At 40.4% G+C, this 20934-nt stretch overlaps 2 protein-coding genes across 2 annotated transcripts in view; one reads left to right on the forward strand and one right to left on the reverse strand.

Moving 5' to 3' along the window:
- The window catches only part of LOC115612230 (E3 ubiquitin-protein ligase RNF170-like), a 25641-nt gene extending 19721 nt beyond the window's left edge, over positions 1-5920 (reverse strand). The window contains exons 1-2 of the mRNA XM_030496245.1: positions 5838-5920; positions 3382-3493 (exon numbers count right to left, since the gene is read on the reverse strand). Of these exons, the coding sequence (XP_030352105.1) occupies positions 3382-3493; positions 5838-5920 (195 nt within the window). The remainder of the gene's footprint in view (positions 1-3381; positions 3494-5837) is intronic.
- HOOK1 (hook microtubule tethering protein 1) overlaps positions 5763-20934 on the forward strand; it is a 27545-nt gene continuing 12373 nt past the window's right edge. The window contains exons 1-8 of the mRNA XM_030494476.1: positions 5763-5969; positions 12178-12263; positions 13855-13927; positions 14240-14290; positions 15759-15891; positions 16811-16878; positions 18103-18165; positions 18662-18745. Coding sequence (XP_030350336.1) covers positions 5919-5969; positions 12178-12263; positions 13855-13927; positions 14240-14290; positions 15759-15891; positions 16811-16878; positions 18103-18165; positions 18662-18745 — 609 coding nt within the window. The 5' untranslated portion in view covers positions 5763-5918. The remainder of the gene's footprint in view (positions 5970-12177; positions 12264-13854; positions 13928-14239; positions 14291-15758; positions 15892-16810; positions 16879-18102; positions 18166-18661; positions 18746-20934) is intronic.

Here is a 20934-nt window from a genome sequence, read left to right on the forward strand (position 1 = left end):
GTTTTAATGAGATGACTATTTCTTACCATCATTAAGTCTGTGGGGATGAAAGAAAATGTTCCTTGAGTTAAGATGTGCTAAGAAAAGCGTAAAGAAGAGCATAAACGGCTCAGAAATTCCAGGAATCCACTGGCTTCAACAGTCTCTTACTAAAAGCAAGTGTTCTCATAGTTGAATGACTTCCAAGAAGGGCCTCAAGTGATGAAATTATTTCAATCTAATGTGAAAATACTTGAAAGATGCTTATTCCATGAGAAATATTTCTACCTTTCAGAAAAGCCTGAATACAAGACTCCTTCAAAGAATACACTGTCATAAAAAGTATTAGGTTTTGGAATTCATAAACAAAATATCTAGAATTCCTACTATTTTGATAGTGAATAGATTATGATGACTTTCATCTCCTGTAACAGCCAGACAAAATATTTCAAAGGATTTTACAAAATAGATACTTCAGTTACATAGTGGAAAATTCTACATTCATCACCATGACATTGCTCCCATTTCCCTCAGGGCATCATTGACCTGGAAAGTCCATAGAGCATCTTCAGAGAAAAAGCAACGGGATCTCCTTCAAACACATCACAGCACAGTAGTCAGTCTTGTTGGCTCACTGTGCAATACAGACATGCCTTACATACCCTGTACCTTCCTACTCCCCTCACCTAAACCACCAATATTGGTACCTCCTGCCCTCACCAAAAATCATAGAAGAGCCTGGATGAGAAACCCTGTGAAACGGTCAGCTACCCCAGTAGTATTTCAGCCATCAGGACTGTCTCTTTTTACTCTTTCTGGTTTTACCCTTTCTTTCCACCTCCTCGAGCTGTTTTTCTCAGAAGTGAGAGGTAACCAGTATCAAGTGCCCAAACAGCTTCTTTTCAGATTATGGTAAAGTCTCTGTATCTCAACCACTCCCTGCTCTAGCAGTTACTATTGTAAAATGCAATTCTTGGCAAGACTGGAAAACAATAATGAAATAAGCTGTGTCAGTTCCCCCCCCCTCCCTGTTTTTACACCTGAAAGCAGTAAGCAAGGGATTGGCATAAATCTCTCAGCTGCCACAGGTCTCTTGGGTAGCTTTCCAGGGAGCAATCAGGCCTTGGGGTGTAGCAGCAGTCACAAGACTGAGTGCTGACTGCCAGTGACCTGCTGGTTTTGGAAGCCTCATCTGACTCTTGTGCAATCAGGAAACACAAACCTGCATGAGACCAGCAAGGTACTGATAATCCTCTGCCAGTCAAATAACATGAGTTCACATGAGGTTTTTTTTTTCTTCCTATTTTATGATTTTTAGGTATTCAGTTATGGTGAATAATGTCCTAAATTTGCCACGTTTGGAAAATAATCAGATAGCTAATGCCTTTTTCATGAAAATATAACTTCCAATCCACACAGAGCTTAATTCAAAAGGAAGTGGGAGCGTACATGCCAGGAAGATGTAGGAGATTTCAATAGGATGTGAAGGGACATGTGGCCCAGGGAATACAGCAGGTATCTAACCAGTTTGTATTGTGCACTAACTAACTGCACACATTTTGGCATCTGGTTAGTTTCTGGCTTCTGCATCTGAAAAATTCAAATATACCTCAATGCCACAGAACATCATGAGGTGAGGCTTATTTGATGCTTCTAAAGCTTTTGAAAGATGCTTGGGAAGTGCAGACTTCCATAAATGTATTGGTCAAGCTACTAAATACGACTGAAAAGCTGAGGATCATTTTGCATCTCATGTATGTTAATTATGAGAAGCGTGCAAGTTACGTAAGTAACCACCAAGTGTCACTGTTCGGTATGTTTGCATTCTGACATCTCTGTTCCCAAGTGCTTAGACAATCCCTTTTAGATGCAGTCCTGTAAATTAGGATTTTCCAACAAGAATAAGAGTATTTTTGAACTACAAGAGACTCTGCCACACAAGGTATGGGAAATCTCAAGTGTCCAGATACATGGCTTTCTTGAGCAAGCCACCAATTAATGCCTGAACTAAATACTTGTGATATTACTTGTTATAATAATGTGAGTCCCATTGAAAATGAAAACACTCCAAATCTTAGGCATCAGATTTCATTTTTAAGCCTAGTGATTTAAATTATTGTAGCAAACACCATTCTTTTTTTTTATGAAGAAAGGTAGACAACCTGAGATTCACTAATACTGTCAGATGCTTTGTCAAAGATCCCTTTGGCAAGGGATGCACTATCAAAAAGAGTGAACACAATTTAAGTAAGTTCCTATTGTGAAAAGTAATTTAACCTGACTTTAAATTAGACATCAGAGATTGAATTGCAGTCCTGTCATGAGGCGCAAAGCTAGTCCTCCCTGTTTCTAGAATGTTAATATAGGTCATAATCTTTGATTGGCACCAAACTAGAATTTGCTGACAGGCATTCATGTAAGATGCAACTCATGAAGAAAATTCCAACCAGGCTTAAAAAATAAAATCAAACCTCTACATACCTTACACAGCTTCCCTTTGTTACTATTTCTTCTGCCCCACCACTGAACTCTAAGCCCATCTTGCAACGGCTGTGGTGTTCCTGATGGTCCCCTGCTTAGCTGCAACTTGAAAGATGTAAAATAGCTGCACAGATTTCCGTATGTATTTGTGTTTTATTTCTTTGTAGAATGCTGTAAGTGTAACATTCCTGAGAGACATCCTTGCAGCGTGCTAATATTGGTTTATTTGGGTGAGCACTCAACCATTAGGAATCAGCAATGTGATGTGGATGTAACAGCCAGGGTACATGGGTGAGACAATCCCTCCTGACATAATCTCAGATTACCAAACCTGAACAGCCTGCGTTGTTTTACAAATAAATGCCTCTCCCACAGACCTCAGCCACGCTCCCTGCACTACGGACAGTCTGCAACACCTTTCCAGCACAGCCATCCCTTAGGAACAATAATTTCTAGATGCTTTTGAATGAGGAGCAACCCTGAAACAGGGACATTAGCCCTCTAGTGGAAAAATATTGTCTGCAGTAGTTTTTGCATATATGGAAGATGACCCCAGTGAAACAGTATGTTGTCAGGAACCTGAGTGCATGAATAGACCTTAACGGCTTCTCTTCATGCCTCCATCCACACTCTCTGCCTATGCGGCACTTTATTTAAGCTCAGCAGAGTCACAGTCCAGTCTGTGCCCTGCCATGAACTCCACTGATCTGGACTGTGACCTGTGGGCTGAGTTCCCACCTTGACCTGCAAACCGCCTCATCGCTGCACACCCGCCCAGTGATCATCAGACTATGCCTGACTGGTTACCCTCATGGGGCCCAACCCTGACTGGCAGGTTGCCTTCCAGGCTTTACCTTGTACTTGCCTCATCACCATCAACTTGCCTGATCCACTGAACATCCCTGAACCTGCCCTGCTCACCTTGCTCAGATACTGTGGGATGGGGTCCTGGCTGGTGAAGCTCCCGCCCTGCTGGCTGTGTTCTTGTTCTTGGCTCCATATTCCCTGGGAAGCAGCTGGCTTTTGCTGCTCCCTGGCTCATGCAGCATAAACCCAGGAAAACAGGAGCATCCTGTAGAAACCATACAAAGAAAGTGTGTGAGAGGTTGAATCTGCAGAGAAAGAACGTACGAAATCAAAAAGTTGAAAAGCAGAATTATATGTTTTTGTCCAATGGGTCATGGGAGACTGAGTAAAGGTTGTTAGGAAGTGACAGATGCTAGATGTGATATTTCCTGAGAAGGAAAAGAACATAAAATTATAGAAAGGAGAAACAGAAAGCACATGAAAAGGGGTAAAAGAAAAATTAGCAAAAGCTCCTAGAAATTATAAAAGGGCAAAAATACTAAACCCCTAAAATTAGCATGCTCAACAGCCCAAATCCTAGCACAAACCTCTATGGGATTTTACTGTAAAAACCTTTTATTCCTTATTCTCTTTTTAATAGGGATTTCTGATAATCTTCCATGGCAACCAAATCACTTTAAGAACCTTTGGTGAAAGAAACAGTCAAAGGGTTTTCAGAAATCCAAGTCCACTCTTGAGCCTTTATCAATTCTGGACAGCACTATGAAGGGAAATAATCACATAAACACTGTCCATGCCTCCACCACAATTTTAATCTCTGTGAGTCAAAGCAGAATGAGTAACAGAAAATTAAAGCATGTATCTTAAAGTAGAATAGCCAAAAAAGAGCATGCAGTGCTGGTAAGAGCTATTTATTCAAGTTATTTAGTCTGCTCTTAGGCTGACCTAAACATTGATGTGATTAATGACATCCACATTGCAGTAACAAAAAATAATGGTTCAAATCAATTAGTAAAAGAGGCCGTTGGAAAGAAAAGGTACTGAAGTTCTTGTGCTGAAACTGCAGAGGGCCAGAGTTATCACATCCTCTTAGTTTAAGGTATTTAGGCTTTTCTCTGGAGTGCCTGAGGCAGGTTATGACAGAAGACAAGATCCTCAACCTGGCATACCCGAGAGCTGATCAAATAAGGCAAGTTTTTCCTTTGAAAAAAATATAGAAGAGGAAAGCAAGTCAAAGAATTCTGGTGTGGGGTTTTATTTCTGAAACAAAAAAAAAAAGATCAAACAAAAAGGTACTCCTACACTTTAGGTATCATGTAGTGAACTATGTAAGATGAAAAGAACATGCGTGTTGCCTGTCTGGTGGTGTTTGACGTGCTGTGCAGGCAGCGATTACAGAGCTGCCTGCGGAGAGGTGGCAGTGTGCCCGCTGCTCTGCCAGGTGGATCAAAGGCTTGCTGGGGAGGAGCAGCCCAGCAGTGCCCCTTGAGCCAACAGGCGCTCGACAGACTGGAGTCTGGTGGGTTTTGGGTGGCAATAACAACAGCCTCTGAGGCTGAGGAAACAAAAAAAACCCCAAAAATGTGTTGCCCTTCTTAATCCCACCTCAGTTTCTGTGTGGGAGCAGTCGCTGGATGTTTTCAGTTTTGGAGCTGGGCTCTGGGTAGCCTGAGAGAGCTCAAAACGAGCAGTACGTGGCTTATCAAGTGCAGATGCCCAGTGTTGCTGGGGCTGTTCCAGTGCTTGTCAAAGGGAAGTATGGTCCAGCAACAGCTTCCTGTCCTGGCACCTTTGGTGTGGAGCAGTGGCTGGATGTTTCCACTTTGGGACCTGGGCTCTGGGTGGCATGTCGGAAGAACATTCAAGGCCAGGCTGGATGTGGTTCTGAGCAACCTGATTTAATTGAAGATGTCCCTGCTCATTGCAGAGGAGTTGGAATTAGATGACCTTTGAAGGTCCCTTCCAACCCAAACTACTCTATGATTCTAATTGATATGTTTTACCTCATTTAACATAGGTATTTTTTAAACAATTCTGTATCCTGCTCTGTAAGCAACACTGGTTGCTGGTACAGGTATACTGACCTACCTACACCTGAGGAACAGCAACCGGTACCTGTCAGCTCTTCACCCGTGACCTTCACGGCCCGCCCGCCCCCGGCCTACGCCAGTGGCGGCCGTAAGGCGGGAGGAGGAGCGGCCGCCATGTTAGGACGGAGCGGCGCCTCCTGTGCGGGCTTACAGCCGCGGAAGGAGGGCAGGGGCTGTACTCGCTGACACCCCGGCCCACACTTCACCCCGGGGTAGGTGACAACACACCCGCTCCCGAGGCCGCACAGAGCGGCGGCGGTAGCTGTGGTGAGCCGCTGAGGGGAGCCGCTGAGGAGATGCGTGTCCCCGCCCCTAACGACTACTCCCCCCCTGTGATTGGCGCTCACAGCTACGCCTCCCCTGTGATTGGTCACACCCGCTGCCACTCCCGGCGGATTTGAAGGCGTGAGGCGGGCGCTGACGTGGATGGCCTTGCAACACCGCGTATCTCCGCGCGCGCGCCGCTCGGAGCCACGTCACGTCGGCCGCGCGTGGCGGTCCGCGTAAGCGCGCTGGGAGCCGCGGGTGCTGACGCAGCCACCCTGAGGAGACGCGGCCGCCATGGAGGCGAAGCCGGCGGAGCTCCGGCTCTGTGACAGCCTCATCCTCTGGGTGAGTGGCCGCTGCCGCGGCCTCGCTGCCCTGAGGGGATCTCCGGGAGCGGCGGCGGCGGCGGGGGGGATTCCGCGGGAGCGGCGTGCCCTGGCGGACTGGGGCTGTTCCCGTCAGAGCCCGGCGCTGTTGCCGGGGAGGATGGATGGGGCCTGCCGCGGGAGCAGCACCTTAGTGGGGCTCCTGGCCGGGAGGAGCGGGCAGCAGCTAGCGGCGGTTTGGGCACAGGCACCGGGCCTGGCTGCTGATGGGGCCTGCGAATGAACTGTGGATGTTCACAACCAGTCAGACGTTCCCTTGAAGTGTAGATGTGGTCGTTTGAATACCAGGTGGTGGTTCTCCAGCTGTGGCTTCGGTGTGGAAACTGCTCAGTAATTAAGAATAATAGTAAATACGTGTAATTAATTTGAATAGAGTTGACAGGAGCAGAAACCTCAGAACATCTCATACCAGTTTTCAGTTGGTTAAAGCATTTATTAGTCAGGCGCAGCACAACTGTGTGGTGTTTCCTGTGCCAGAAGCACAGGACTCATAGACTCGTTTAGGTGGGAAGACCTTTAACATCATAGAATCACAGAATGGTTTGGGTTCACATAGTAACAACCTCCTGCCACGGGCAGGGACACCTTCTGCTAGAGCAGGTTGCTCCAAGCCCCTGTGTCCAACCTGGCCTTGACCACTGCCAGGGATGGGGCAGCCACAGCTTCTCTGGGCACCTGTGCCAGTGCCTCAAGATCACAGAGTCCAACTGTATTTAGAATTATAGAATCACAGGATGCTTTGGGTTGGAAGGGAGCTTGAAAATGATCTAGTTCCAATCCCCCTGCTGTGGGCAGGGACACCTTCCACTAGATGGGGTTCATCTATAAGGCTTGCTTTCTTTTTATCCCTTGTTCTTTCTCACTTTCTTCTGCTTTCTAGTTTGCAACTCTGGTCTTGAAGATGCAATACTTTTGGTGCGGGTGAGCTGCACTAAATAGAACTTCTGGAAGAAATCTTGGCAGGGAAGGCCACAATTACCTGATGTGAAGAGTTTCTTTAGAAATAGCCTGTGTGAATTGTAAACTGGGGAGAGAAGGGAGTGTTTTAGAAGCATCGTGGGCATCTTGGAATGAAATTGGCGAGTAATAGCAACAGCTATCTCTAAAGGAGTTCCTTTTACTTTCTACATGACGCTGCAGAAGTTGTAACTAGTTGACATCAGTACTAAATCGCTGAAAAACAATTCCCTCTTTTCTTTCCCTCCCTCCATTTTCCTTTTAGTGACCTGTTTTGCTGACTTTCAGGCTTTGTCTTATGCTTACCTCTCTGGATATCTTCTGTCATTTAATCTATGCATACTTTGGTTTGTCTTTTTTTGGCTCTTTAACTTTGTATTTTCCTGGCAACAGGTAAGAATAACTCTGTCATGATTCCATTGAAAAATAAATCAGTGCATTCCTGAACTCTTCCTCAGAATCCCATGAGCACTGCTGAACTTTTTATTTTTACCATTCTTCTTTAAAATATTTTGAGCCTATTTCTCATTTTCAGTATCCTCACAGTGCATAGCTGAAATAATGTCATGTATCTTGAAGAGGTATAAAAGAGCCTTAAACCGTCAGAGCTCTGTGTAGTGGCATTAGTGGAAATGAACATTCAGCTCTGTGTGCTCAGGTTTTCTGCACAACACTCAGCAGATGCATTGCCAGATGCACGTTTTTAGATCTAACACTCTATTTATTGGACCTAATTTACAACTTGTTAACACTAAGATTGTTTCAAACATCCTTTCAGCTTGAATTTCAGTTTGAATAATAGGCGAAATAAAAGGTCTGGGGAGGGGGGAATGAAGTGCTGTGTATCAGAAGAGAAATGGGTTTTGTAACTCTGGTTCTAAAGCTTTCTCAATGTATTTACTCTTTTAGTATAGTGAAGAGATGCTCATGATTTTCTGTGTTCTGCTGCAAGATCTTGTGGTTTGTTTGTGTATTTATTTTTTAATTTTGGCAAATTCCATATTAGAAAACATACTTTGTTCAGAGAAGAAAGAGAAAATTCAGATAAAACTGTTATCTATTGGTTCTGCAACCCAGATGTCATCGAATTTAAAGTTTTGAGGGTATTACAGGAAAAACATAATGGGGTTAGGTTAAATTATAGGGGAAACGTACATGAGTTTCCAAGGAAAATTGATCTCAGTAGTATCAATTAAGATTGAACCTGCAAGTCTGTTGCAGAAACAATTTTCTAAGTCAGAAAGACAAATTTCTGTTAGGCTATGTGAAGTAAACCTGAATATTTTCTGCCTCTGGGTAGGAGTGAAGCGATAAGAGCAGCAATAGGCCTAGTGGTGCAGTAGAATATTCTGTGTTTACATGCCATTACATAGGTGTTTTCTTTCTACTGTAGTAGAGAAAAAGTTGGTTGAATGTCTTTTGGTGCTGATTTCTCTGAGGCTGCTTCCATCTTTGTCTCCAAACTAGAGATATATGGTCACATCTTAAGCAGAAAGCTTTTTCCACAATAGACGTAGCCCTGTTTGGCAGCATTGGTGATATTAACTGTGTCCAGTGCCTGAGTTATTTTATTAATGTTGTGGCATTAAGAATGGGAATGTTTATCGTTACTTTAATATCTCTTCGACTAACTCTATAAAAGTTCTAACCCTAGTGTGTATAATCTGGGTATAAACTGGACAACCTCAGCCCTACATTATCTGGATGAAATTGAGGGCATACCTTCCCAAGAGGTTGATTTCTGCTGGGTAACACTCTTGTTTCATCTATACTCTTTGATGGTAGAGCCTTCAGCAGACCCAGGGAAAAGGCATTAAGTGCTACATCTACAAACTTCAATTTTCATATGCATATTGGAAGCGTAACAGCTGTGTCAGAGAAAAATACTTGCTTCTCTTGTAGCAGCAAGTGGCAGGCTGTATTTAAGTTAGATTCATGAAATGGTTTTCAGTGTGAGTAGCAGCATGTCCTTGAAGCTATATTTAGTAAAACTAATGAAGTATGGGAAAAAAAAGAGTACTGCTACACTTGTGAAGTCTGTGACTGCTTCTGCCAGCCTCCTGCCCATGCCTGCTATGTTCACTGGTTTTGCAAGTACAGTAAAAACCTGTCTTGAGGAAATGATTGGGCTGGCACAGGGTTTGGAGAACCCATAATTAATGTGTCTACTCTCATATTATTTCTAGGTGCTTAAGTAACTTCTAAATATACAGAGAAACTAAGATTCTCAGCCCTGCTTTTTGCTTAATTAGCTGTTTCTATTCTGGGAGACACTGGCATACATAAAGCAGTGCTGCATGTCACAGGGCTTTCTAAGGCTTTGTTTACCTACTCTGACAAGCTTGGGTGAAATGGTAGTGCCTGTATTTAGCAGTTTCTTTGGTTTCCAAGGGGGTATTTCCAAATGGCAGCATCACAATCTTGTGCCATGAAGCTCCGAGTTCTGGCATGCTCAGGCTTGATTTGTAAGCCTGCGTGCCTATTCTTGCATTGGCATTAAGGCTGCTGTAGTATTAGAAATAAGTGCTGTCAATCACAGCTGCTTCAGTCTGTGTTGTTCTACTTAATCTTTTATGTAACCTACCAGGGATTATGGACTTCTTACCTGCTGTAATACAGGATTTATGAAATGCTTTTTAAATTTAAAAACAAATTACAAAAAAATCCCTTGCTTTGCATATTTTTCTCTTACTGGATTGATTAGACTGTTTTTGAAGCAAGCAAACAAATATTCAGAGTCTGTGGTCACTTTTATAAACATAGAGGGGACACCAACTGCCTCAACTTCTTACAGCTGGACACCGTGCTTTTCCACCGTGGTGGTGTAAGTAGTTCCAACCCAAATCATTCCCTGATTTCCCAAACACACTTGATGAGGTCATTCACCAGCAACCTCTGAAGAAGCTTCCGTTTCACAGGATGCTTGGGAAAGCCCTTTCAGAGGTGGACAGGTAATTTAGGACAATGTAAACGTAGTAAGTTTAAGAAGTCAATTTTCACAGCGGACAGATTATAAGGATGTGTTCTTGTTTCCATTCTGTTCCTCATACCCATCTTTTAGGAGTATTAACAGCAAACTTTCTCCTTTCTGTTGTATTCATCATGGTAAGGAAGGCTGAGCTTAAAAGAATTGCTGATGAGCTCTTACTTCCCTGAATAACTGTGTGATGAACTGATTGGTGTGTGTGCAGACAGCTTTCTCTCCTGGAATAGTTAGTTCTGAGGTGATTGGGTTGGGGGGGGGAATAAAATATTGCGATTATAATAGCTAATTCTGTCAAAATGTTAGGTATAAGCTTGGGGATAGCTTTAAAAAACCCCACAATACCCAAAATGAAGAAACATTTTTAACTTGAGGTAATCGCATCCTACAAATCTTAAATGTGGGAAAAACAGAAAACTAAGAGGAAAAATATCTGTGCTCATGGGAAGTATGGAAGAGCTTCATGTAGAATTGGCTGAATGAGAAGTATGGAGGAGCTTGCGTGTGAGAACTGACTGAATAGATGAGGACTGTTGGTGCTGGGAAAGACAGTGGGAGGAGATGGGGATAGGGATAGGCATGGAGAGAGTTTGATACAGACTTGAGCTTCTGGAGAAGACAGCTGTCAAAGAGTCTGTTCACCGTGTACAAGAGGTGGGGGAGATGAGGCAAAGCTAGCAGGTGACAAACTCTCACAAGAGGGGATATCCTGCAGAATGTCTGGATGCTGAGTTTGTGGCTGCAAAAAGTGCCTTAGCCAAGTTCATGGAAGAAAACTTCATTGAGGACTGTTAAACAGAAATGTAGTGCTTGTGCTCCAGGGGTTTTCCAAGACACATATTTCTGGAGCCTGGTGGAGTATTTTGAGAGTTTGCAGTCACTTTTTACAGCCTGTGGACTGATCTGAGGACCGAGGTACCTCAGTGTTTTAAGGCTTTGTACATGAAGCAGTGAGAATTGCAGGCAGAAATGAGCAGGACAGCAGAAGAGCTGCTCATGGATTCGTGATAAACTAGTATGCATCAGGTTGATGATGGGGCTCTTGTGTATAGAGCTGTCTGCTGGGTGGTTATTGCAGTGCTCCATAAGGATGTAGACATGTTGAAAGTATTCCTGGCATTTGAGCTGCAAAACACTTGTGCTCTTAGATTTTGTTCTTTAAGATGGGAGATGCATCTTGCTTGTACCAGTCCTACTACAAAGGGTCTTCAGTTGTACTTGTGCCTGGAAGCACCAGTTAGAATACAAAGATTGCATTCAACAATTCGTATAGAATAGATCAGGCAACTTACTATAAAATGCTTCCATGTGTAATCTGGTTTTGTGATAGAGGAGAAGAGGGAAAACTGGGGCTTTGTTGCTTAATCTTTAGACAGAAATATGTAGATGGGATAAACACTAGGTACTGTGATGCTTGGAAAATAACAGGGTGTTGGTGGTGGTGGAAATACCAGGAATAATATATGCGTAAAATATAACCAGGAGAAGATGTATATCTTCAGGTTATAGTAAAGTTTCTTGGGTTTATAGCAGTATTTTGAAGTTGCATATCTAAATAGGAACATCTTTAGGGAATTTTGGAATCCTGAATTGCAAGGAAATGTCTTGCCAGCTCGCAGAACTTGAAGTGGTTCAGTCTGTTTCAGCTATCTTCATATCCTTAAAGTGTGCAGCAGACAACTGTTGGGGGTTTTTTTTGCTATTTTTGCACAATTTTCCCCCTTCCATTCTTAACCCCCAAATAATTTCAGGGATCTCTATTGGTGTCATGGCTTCTATTACTAAATGCTTGTAGTGTAGGACTGGATACTTTTTTCCCCTCAACTTTCACCCCTTGTTGTGATCCTGTTTTTTTAGATAGTTATGTCTGCAGAACTAAGCAGCGCAATATGATATGAAAGATGGATAAATATAAATATAAACTTTAGTTTCCCAAGTTAGTATTCCATAATTTGATTTACAATAAAAGGACTAGTGTGAAAAAGCTAAGTGTGGTTGTACTAACTTTTTAAGCTACTAGTCATAATCACTTAACTTTTTAAGCTACTAGTTAGAAGTACTGAGATGATTGGATTGTCTTAAAAACCATGTAGTTCAAAAAGCATTTCGGCTGCCTCAAGTGGAGAAACATCTTGCTAAATGCCTTAAAGCTGAAAAGGAAAATGGTAACTTATTTCCTGTCCTTCTGTCTACTGACTAAGAAACACAATGTTTTTCTCTGTTTTAGTTGCAGACATTCAACACTGCTGCACCTTGCAGAGATGTTCAGGACTTGACTAACGGGGTTGCCATGGCTCAGGTACTTCACCAAATGTAAGTTGATACTGAAGTCTGGAGAAGAGGTATTTAATTTCTTGGGGGTTCTGTGTTTGCCATGCCCAGGTGCTTTAAAAGTAGGTAGAAGCTTAGAGGGGACAGTTTATAGGAGAAGATAAAATCTGCCTGTGTATTGTTGTTTTGAGGATGGTACAATAGTTGAATGTGGTAGAATGGAGAAGGAGATAAGGACATTCTAATACTGCAGTATTTAATTCATACCTAAGGGTAGTTGGGCAGGAATGATAGGACTTTTTCCACTTTTTCCATCAACACTCTTTCCATGGATATCCATACTTCAGGCAGTATGTTCCGCCTTGGAATGAGGAACTAAAAGTTCAAAAGACATGTCTTTGTGCTCTCTTCCTTTTGGGATTGCTCAGTTGATTTAGATTTAAGTTCTAGGATTTAAATGATAACTATGTGTGTGGAAAAAACAAATTGTGACACATCAATAGCAATTTTATTATTAAAATAATAGTTTGCTAATAAAAATAATTCCTATTTTATTGGTGTGATGACAAATGGTACTGGGTTGAGTGACACTAGGTGTGAAATTTACATTTACTTCAGAGCATTGTAACACAAGTGTCATGCTACAAGTCGTCACTGCAGTTTTACTGTTGTTGGCTCAGATAATAAAGAAGTCTGAATTACCATCTCCTGTTCAAACTGTATTTTTAATTACTAAAACATTGCTTAAACACCACCACCCCCAAAAAACCCCAAACCAAAATAATAAATAAAAAATACCCCGAAACCAACAAAACCCCAAACCCATAAACCCCCCTGTCTGCTTGAAAAGGTTTTAAATGTGCTGAGTAAAGACAGAACTCGCCCTTTTCCTGGGAACAGCAAAAATTGATTTAGGATTGCTTAGTGAAGATTCACTGAGCAATGTTTGTGGTAGGAGGCTGCCACAGGTTTTGGTCAAACTTCTTTACAACCACATTGGTTGATATGCAAGTGGAGATAATAACTGGGTGTAATAATGAGGTGCTTTGAGACCAGTGAATACACAGTATGGTGTGAAAAGTTATTGTTAGATATGCTGTGATTGTATCATGTGGCAGCTCAGTGTGTGTTAACGCCTCCCTCAACAACTCATCCTTGTTTATGCTAGCAAAGTGAATATAATTCTGCCCAAGGGAACCAGTGACATACAAAAATATGAAAGTAGTTTAAACCAGGCTTTTTCTTGATAAGCACCTTTGACAAACTGAAGCAAATGTTGGAAAATGCAAATGTACGAGAGTAGGTATCAAACATAACATCAGCACTAGTCAAAAGAGAATGTTTCTTTACATCCTCATGATCACTTTGTCAGGTATAAAAATTCAGCATGACAAAGGCCTTCACGTCCTTGTGTTCCCAGCTGTAGCTAGCTCAAGCATGTACAGGAATTCTTCTTGCCCTAGAATGTGGTGTCTTAATGCAGCCAGCAGGATGGAAATTGCCCGTGACATCGAGGAATTTATGCCTCATTAGACACCATAGTCAAACAGACAATGATTTAATGCTGGGAATCTGATATCTTATTTATATAAGTCTGTGCTTATTGATGTTTAATCATTTGTTTTTGTTTTAGAGATGTTGCTTGGTTTGATGCATCTTGGCTAAATCGCATTAAAGATGACGTTGGTGACAACTGGAGAATAAAGGTATTCAAAACTGAAGTTAGTGGAAGTTTGTGGGGTTGGATATGGTGTCTGTCTTGGGAGTATTGAGCAGTCCAAAACCCACAGAATTATGCTCAGACTTTTTAAGGTTATTTTAAATGACCTTGAACTGTCTGTTGATAGTTTAAGTGCCTTCCAGCATTGTCACATGGGGATTTTCTTCTGCATTATTTCTCTTTCCCTGTCATTATAGATTCTTGTCATAGAGCTGTTATGTAAACATTTTATTATAAATTATTATTAAAAGAATTTTAGTGAAAGCCTTTAACCTTCTCTTTCATGTACAACAATTAGTCCAGTAATCTGAAGAAGATACTGCAAGGAATTATGGACTACTATCATGAGGTATGGAAAAAACATCATTTTTTTGTTGTTCTAACCATTAAACTTTATGATTATTGTCCTTCTACACCTAGGTATTTTATTTTCTTGGCAAAGAAATTTATTTGAAGGACTTTCCTGGCAGAAAGTAAATGAGAATTAACTGGTTAAGTGGGGGGAGCGAGTGAATATAACATTAATTTGAGCAGGTGTATTTTAGATAAGGCTCTTGGAGTATAATCTGGAAACCATGTCTCTGTCATTGCCCAGGTAAGTGTCACAAGGACCAAGTTGCAGAATCCTGTTGGCTTTTGTGCACGGCCATATTTGCTCTTGGCTAGTGAAGTTTTAATCCTTTTGTACACAACAGAACAGATTCAGCAAGCCTAATCTAGGTTTTATGGTACTCACTTGGAAGCTGGGAGAGAAGTTACAAATCCTCCTGGACATAGAAAGGATGACAGTTTGTTCTCTCATGCTGGATGAGTGCGGTAGCTATAAATGAGTGCTGTATATTGAAGTTTTTTAAACAAATGCTGAATTTTGTATGGAGCTTGATTGCAGTAATGTAATGGGTATGGTACAGAAAAACTTACCAGATCATCTTATGGCTTCCTGGTCTCACCTGGACTTAGTTGTGATACAGAGTGCCAAGCCTTCCTGAATTGCCAGGACTGAGGCTCTCTGACAAGGCCAGAAGTAGAACTTCTTTAGGTTTATGAGGAGCTTTTTAAGAATTATGGAACAATTGAATTTGGAAGCATTTTTAATTCCTTTTTTTTTTTTTAATTGGTAGAATAAATTCTTTCATATTTGAGGTTTAGCCCAAGAACTTCCTGCTGTCACTTTTCCCTGTATAAGCGGTCATTTGGCTAAACCCTCAGTTAATAGACTTTCAAAACGTGGTTTTGCCAGAACAATTTTATAGAACTCTTATAAGTGCATAACTTTGTTGCACTAAATAATTGCTGGGTAGTTTGCATGTGTATTTTTTAATGCTGTCTACTTTAGATTAAATTTAGACCTATTCAGAGGAACAACTGAGGTGCCAAGTATGGTAAAGCTCATTGGCTGAGAATGGATTGAGTACCCCTTTCCTCAGAACATATCCACACTGAGGGATGGAAACAAACATTTGGAATGGTCTTTGCTGATGGTGGAGAGGCACAGTGTGTGCCATCGGCGTTTTGTGTATGAAGCCCTGTAACAAATGAGTTAAGAACATCTGCTTTATCTAGGCCTCTTCAGATTTCCTAATCTGATACTGTTATCTACGTACTCTTTCGTAAGCAAATATTTTTAGTTTGTCTCCACGCTTAATGTTTAAAATCTTTCTGTAAGTTTTATACTAACAAACTTATTAATAGACCATTTTCTCTATCTGGTTTACTGAGTCCAGGTTTCTTACATGGTACCAGATTTTCATATACAGAAATGGGAGTCTACTTTCTCTCTTCTATTATTTTTTAATTTTATTTTTTACTTTCTTTAGTTCTTAGGTCAGCAGATTTCAGAAGAGCTTATTCCAGACTTAAACCAAATATCTGAGAACTCAGATCCCACTGAACTGGGCAGGCTTCTGCAGCTTATTTTAGGCTGTGCAGTCAACTGTGAAAGAAAGCAAGGTATGCACTACCCTAACCTGCTCAACAAACAGCAAACTGCCTCGAGTGATTGCTAAAGTGGATGAGATTTTCTTATGTGTTAAAAAGTCTATTGTTAATCTGTTACATGCCTATTCTGAAACTAGAGTTCACTTAAACACAGAAAATCTGTGGGGAAACTTCTGTGAATAAAACTCCAAACTTCGCTCAGGGTAGGTTTAAAAAAAATAGTCTGAAGTGTGTATGACTTATTCATATTTGTTAAAACATATACCAAGACCTAAAACTTACTATTCAAGTGCCAATCAAGCAAATTAAATTAAAAACTTATATTGAAAACTCTTGTTTGTCTGCAGAGGTTCAAGATTGAATTAGTTGAGTTTTCTCTCCCCTTACAAGAGAGAATGCTTAATGCTCTGGTGACTAAGGAATCCTCAGCATGATTCTGTTAGTAACAGAAGTGTGACTCCTGTGTAGTCTGAAATGACCTCATCAAAGAGTGTTTGGGAAGTAAGCTGTCAGGCTGCACTGGGAATGAAGATGCCAGTAATTACTTTTTTCCATTAAGTTTTATTTATTAAGTCAATTACAGGCTTGCTGACTCTTTGGAAAAGCTTATGCATATACATACATAGATGAATGTATGAAAAAAGAACCACGTAAATGCAGATGACTTAAAGCCTCCTTGCTCTACTATGCATAGTATTAATTTGTTCATTTAAGAAATTATAATCTCTTATGTTTATCTACCATATTACTGGATAATAATGTTGTTGGTTAACACTGGTGCTCTGCATAAAATGAGCACTACCTATTTTGAAGAAGCTTTATAGGGAATAGTTTCTCCTGGATCTCTTTGCAAATGGTATGTCGTGTTACCTAAGCCATTAAGATGAACGTTGTCATGAGTCACTACAAATTCTTTTTGTGTTTTTTGCAGAACACATACAAAATATCATGACCCTTGAAGAGTCTGTTCAACATGTTGTCATGACTGCCATTCAAGAGGTAAGTAATAATTCATAGCCTACAACAACAATCAACATCTGTTTGTTGATCTTTTTGAATTCTTTATCCAAGCAAAGGTCAGGGAAGAGTGTAAATACTTCCCTAAATTATCTGGATGTGTCAGGATTAAGAGGCCCCAGACCTCAACCACGGGGTCTTGATTTTAGTCTTCTATGTCCAAACATATAACTTACAGAGACCAGAAATGCTTAAGATTTCCTGTTTCACACAAGAAATGTATCTTGTTACCAACCATCCATTATACTGGAGTCAGGTTCTGAAATTTCTGTCTCAGTGCTGTAGTTAAGCTGATTGTAACTGTTTGTGAGGCTACATTGTTCTCACAGACCATCGCAGCATCTGATATACAAACTCCCAGCTGCATCTCTTCTATTCTTGTCATGGTGTGCTCCTCCTGCACTTGTAATTTGTCCTTAGCTGGATCATTTTAGTGATCCCGCTCACAGTGTAGCTCTACAGCCACTTGCGTCTGTGAGCTTCAGGACTGTGAAGCAGAGTGTGGAGGGAGGCAAAACCTAAATGCTGACTTTGAAGAAAATATAATGTGTAATTGCACCCTTATCAAGGTAACAGTGGAGTTGGCAGTAGGCTTTAAAACTTAGACTTAACATTGACTGTATAGTCTTTAAAGCTGCAAGTGCCCCATTCAGAGAAATAAATTCCATAAACCTCTTGTTTGTTGTATTCTGACTAATCAAACTTTCTTTCTGAAGAAGGTCTAGAAATAACAGTGTAATTCCTGAGTAAGAAGTAAAGCCCTGTAATTGTTGAGGAACATACTGTGTACATCTTTGTACTGGAGATCAGTGAGAGCTGTGTTAATGTTTCTATTGCTTAATGGCAATTAATGTGACACAAGGTCTGATAGCTATTAAATTAATCGAGTGAAATCTCATCCTCCAGTTCACTGCATTTTAACTTGATTAGGGGCTAGCATTAACTTCAACAGATCAAATCCAATAAGATGTTACTGCTAACTTATTTTGGGGGGGGTGTGAAAACTAGAAAAGTAATCTTATTCTAGACTTGTTTAAATCCTCTACCAACCATAAGGTGGGGTATTTTGTAATTAGTAATCTGTTTTGATATATTGAAGGGATGCAAGAACATGTGGAAAATACAATTGCTACTCAGTAGACAGTGAATTTTACAGATATTTAACCTCTAATTTGATCTTCTTTTTACTATGGCTTCTTTCTGTAGCTCATGAGCAAGGAAGTAACGGGTCTTTCCACATGTGATGCATCAAGTGACATGGAACAGCAGGTAACTGCCTAGTATTTGTTGCTGTTGTAGTTCAAGCCTGAACAATAAGTTGGTATCATGCCATCCCTTAAATAAAAGTGTTGCACATAAAATGAAGTTGTCTTTATGTCTTTAAAAGTAGCTGCCCATAAAGGAGCACCAGCATTTCTATTCCGAGATGGAGGGTGACTGATTTAACAGGCAGGGATTTTGAAATTCTGACAACATGAATGTGCCTATATTTGGTTTTGTTATGCTTTTAGCCTAAGTTGTTGTGTTGAATCTGGATGTTACTCTGAGTTTCAATACTTCACTTAATACATGTAGTAGTCATTTAAAATAAAGGTAAAATGAACAGAAATCCTTATCTAACAGAGTACATACAGGTTTCTCTGTCAATGTGTGCACCTAAAATCCTTCTTAAGCAATTGTACACACAGTTGAGACGATTTGGAAGCTAGAACTGTGAGTACTTTGGATATGGGCCAGAATGATTGACTATCTTATTTTTTAAAAGCTTAAAAAAGCTTTGGAAGATCTTCAGGAAGCACTAGCAGAAAAAGAAGAGTTGGCACAAAGATGTCAAGAGCTGGATTTACAGGTAAGAAACAGCAAGTTGCTGTTTTCTTTAATATGTAGTGGTGTTGCTGTTAAGATGCAGAAATTCTGAAGGGCAAGGTGAATTTTGCATTTGTTAAGTTTTATGCGAATTCTTAGCTGTTTGTGGGGGGAAACCCAACCCTTCTATACTCCAAAATGCAATTACTGGAAATAGTTGATGACGGAAATGTAAGCTGAGGTCCTCTGCCAGCTGTTAGCTGAAAGGTTGTTTGGTCTGCTAGCTTTATGTTTACCCTTAGTAGCAGGTATCATCAAAGCAATGTTATAGTGGCTTTAAAAATTGCCTATTTCATTTTTAGTCACTGCTTCCTCTAGTCTTTTGAACTGTGTCCAAAACATCTAGTTCATATAATCAGTCATTAGATTTAATCATAGCAAAATGATGCTGTTTTCAATGGGAATTGATGATAGACTAAATTGTGAGATTTATTTAAAAGTTGCTAATTTTTTCTCATACACAGTTGAAAGATGGAGGATATTTCAGGAATTAAAGAGAATGGAAACTAATAGATCCTTATTAGAGTTTTCAAATCACTGATAATAGTCCTACTTCTTTCTTTTTTAATGGATATAGTATTTAATCAGGTCACTCTAGAAAAAGGAGAGAGAACTTCATAACAATAAACAGGAACTTGCATTTCAATCCCCTTTTTAAAGAAAATCCGTCTTGTTAGCCCTAAGTCTTGAATTGATATTTCTTTTCCTTTTTTTTGAGGCAGTAGTAAGGCTTCCTAGTGTAAGGAGAGATCTAAAAATGCTTGTGAGCAGTATCTGCAGGAGAAAAAGATTTCTTTTAAATGGGCAAGGGGCTTGATTTGACAGCTGAATTCACAGTTGACCGTTGTTAAACTTCAAAAAGTGTGTTCACTGTTCAAAAGCTCTCCTATCTAGAGGTGCTGGGATAACAGTTTACTCACACTTTCTGCTCCCATTAGGAGTCTTAGTATGTCTCATTCGAGAAGTCTCAGGCTTTCTCCTGTCTCCCACAAACTTCTCTCTTGAGATTTCTCAATGAGAATTTATAAAGCCAGTTGCTCATAACATAGCGTGGGCCAGGTGAAGGTATGAAAGGTGTTTGAGGGAAAGTTATAAACACATGAGTTAATGACACCAGAGATTTTTAATACTGTGATGTGTTTTTAAACTATCTCTTTATTATTTGTGTCGACCTTGACACCAGTTCTGTTATGTTGAAATAATAGAAAAGAAGAAGAGAAAGATAATAGAAAATAACAGAGAAAAGATGAAGAACTTGCTCTGGGTTGTACAATAGGTTTTTTCTTTGTGATTGTTGTGCATGTTGAAGGAGTGGCTGAACCTTGAACAGGAAGTAGTATGCTCAGTGAGGCTAAGATATGCCCTCTGCACCTCTAAGGTGTTTTGTGTGCATGTATGTAGTAAAGTGGCATCTGGTATGTAAAACGGAGTGAACCTAAAAGCCAGCACCTAATGAAGTGGGTTTGTTTTTTAAATGTTTGACTGATAGACTTTTAAATTATGATCACAATCAGACTGTTTCTTAATATTGCATACTCTAGGTTATATCTGATGCTTAATCTAATAATGTCACCATGATATGTTTTTATTTTATTGATTTGAAGCCATAATATTGACTGATGCTTCTCATTTAAACTAATTCTTAATAAATTCACTTGTAAGGTCTCAGTCTTCCTTGATATTTTCCAAGAGTATAAGAAAGGTAGGTTTTCTTTATGATTCAGGAAAACATAACCCAAAAAGCATATTGTCCCTGTTTAAATGCCAGTTAACTAACACATGCTACATGCTCTTATGTTTGACAGGATGTTAAAATTAACACAGCAGCTTTCACTAGAAAAACTTTGAAGGTTCTATCCCCTTAATCCTTCCCCATTTTATGGCTGTTAATATACTTACTGTTCCAACAAAGTGTTGTATTCTCATTTGCTTAGCTGTGAACACTTTCAATATCAAACCTGTTTGATTGTTGCAAACAAAATGCATGCTCTCTATGAAGCTGCCTAGGTTTTTTCCGTTGCGTGTGTGCTTACCAGCTTATGGCGCCTGAAACTGCTTCTTGCGCAACCATCCACTGCTGAGTGCACGGCAGTACTGTGGTAATGTGCTAGCCAGTGCCATCCTGCTTCTTATTGTTAAGCACAAGCAAGATGGAGAGTACCTTTACACCAA

Source organism: Strigops habroptila, chromosome 8, assembly GCF_004027225.2.
Source record: "Strigops habroptila isolate Jane chromosome 8, bStrHab1.2.pri, whole genome shotgun sequence".
In the NCBI taxonomy this organism is placed as follows: Eukaryota; Metazoa; Chordata; class Aves; order Psittaciformes; family Psittacidae; genus Strigops; species Strigops habroptila.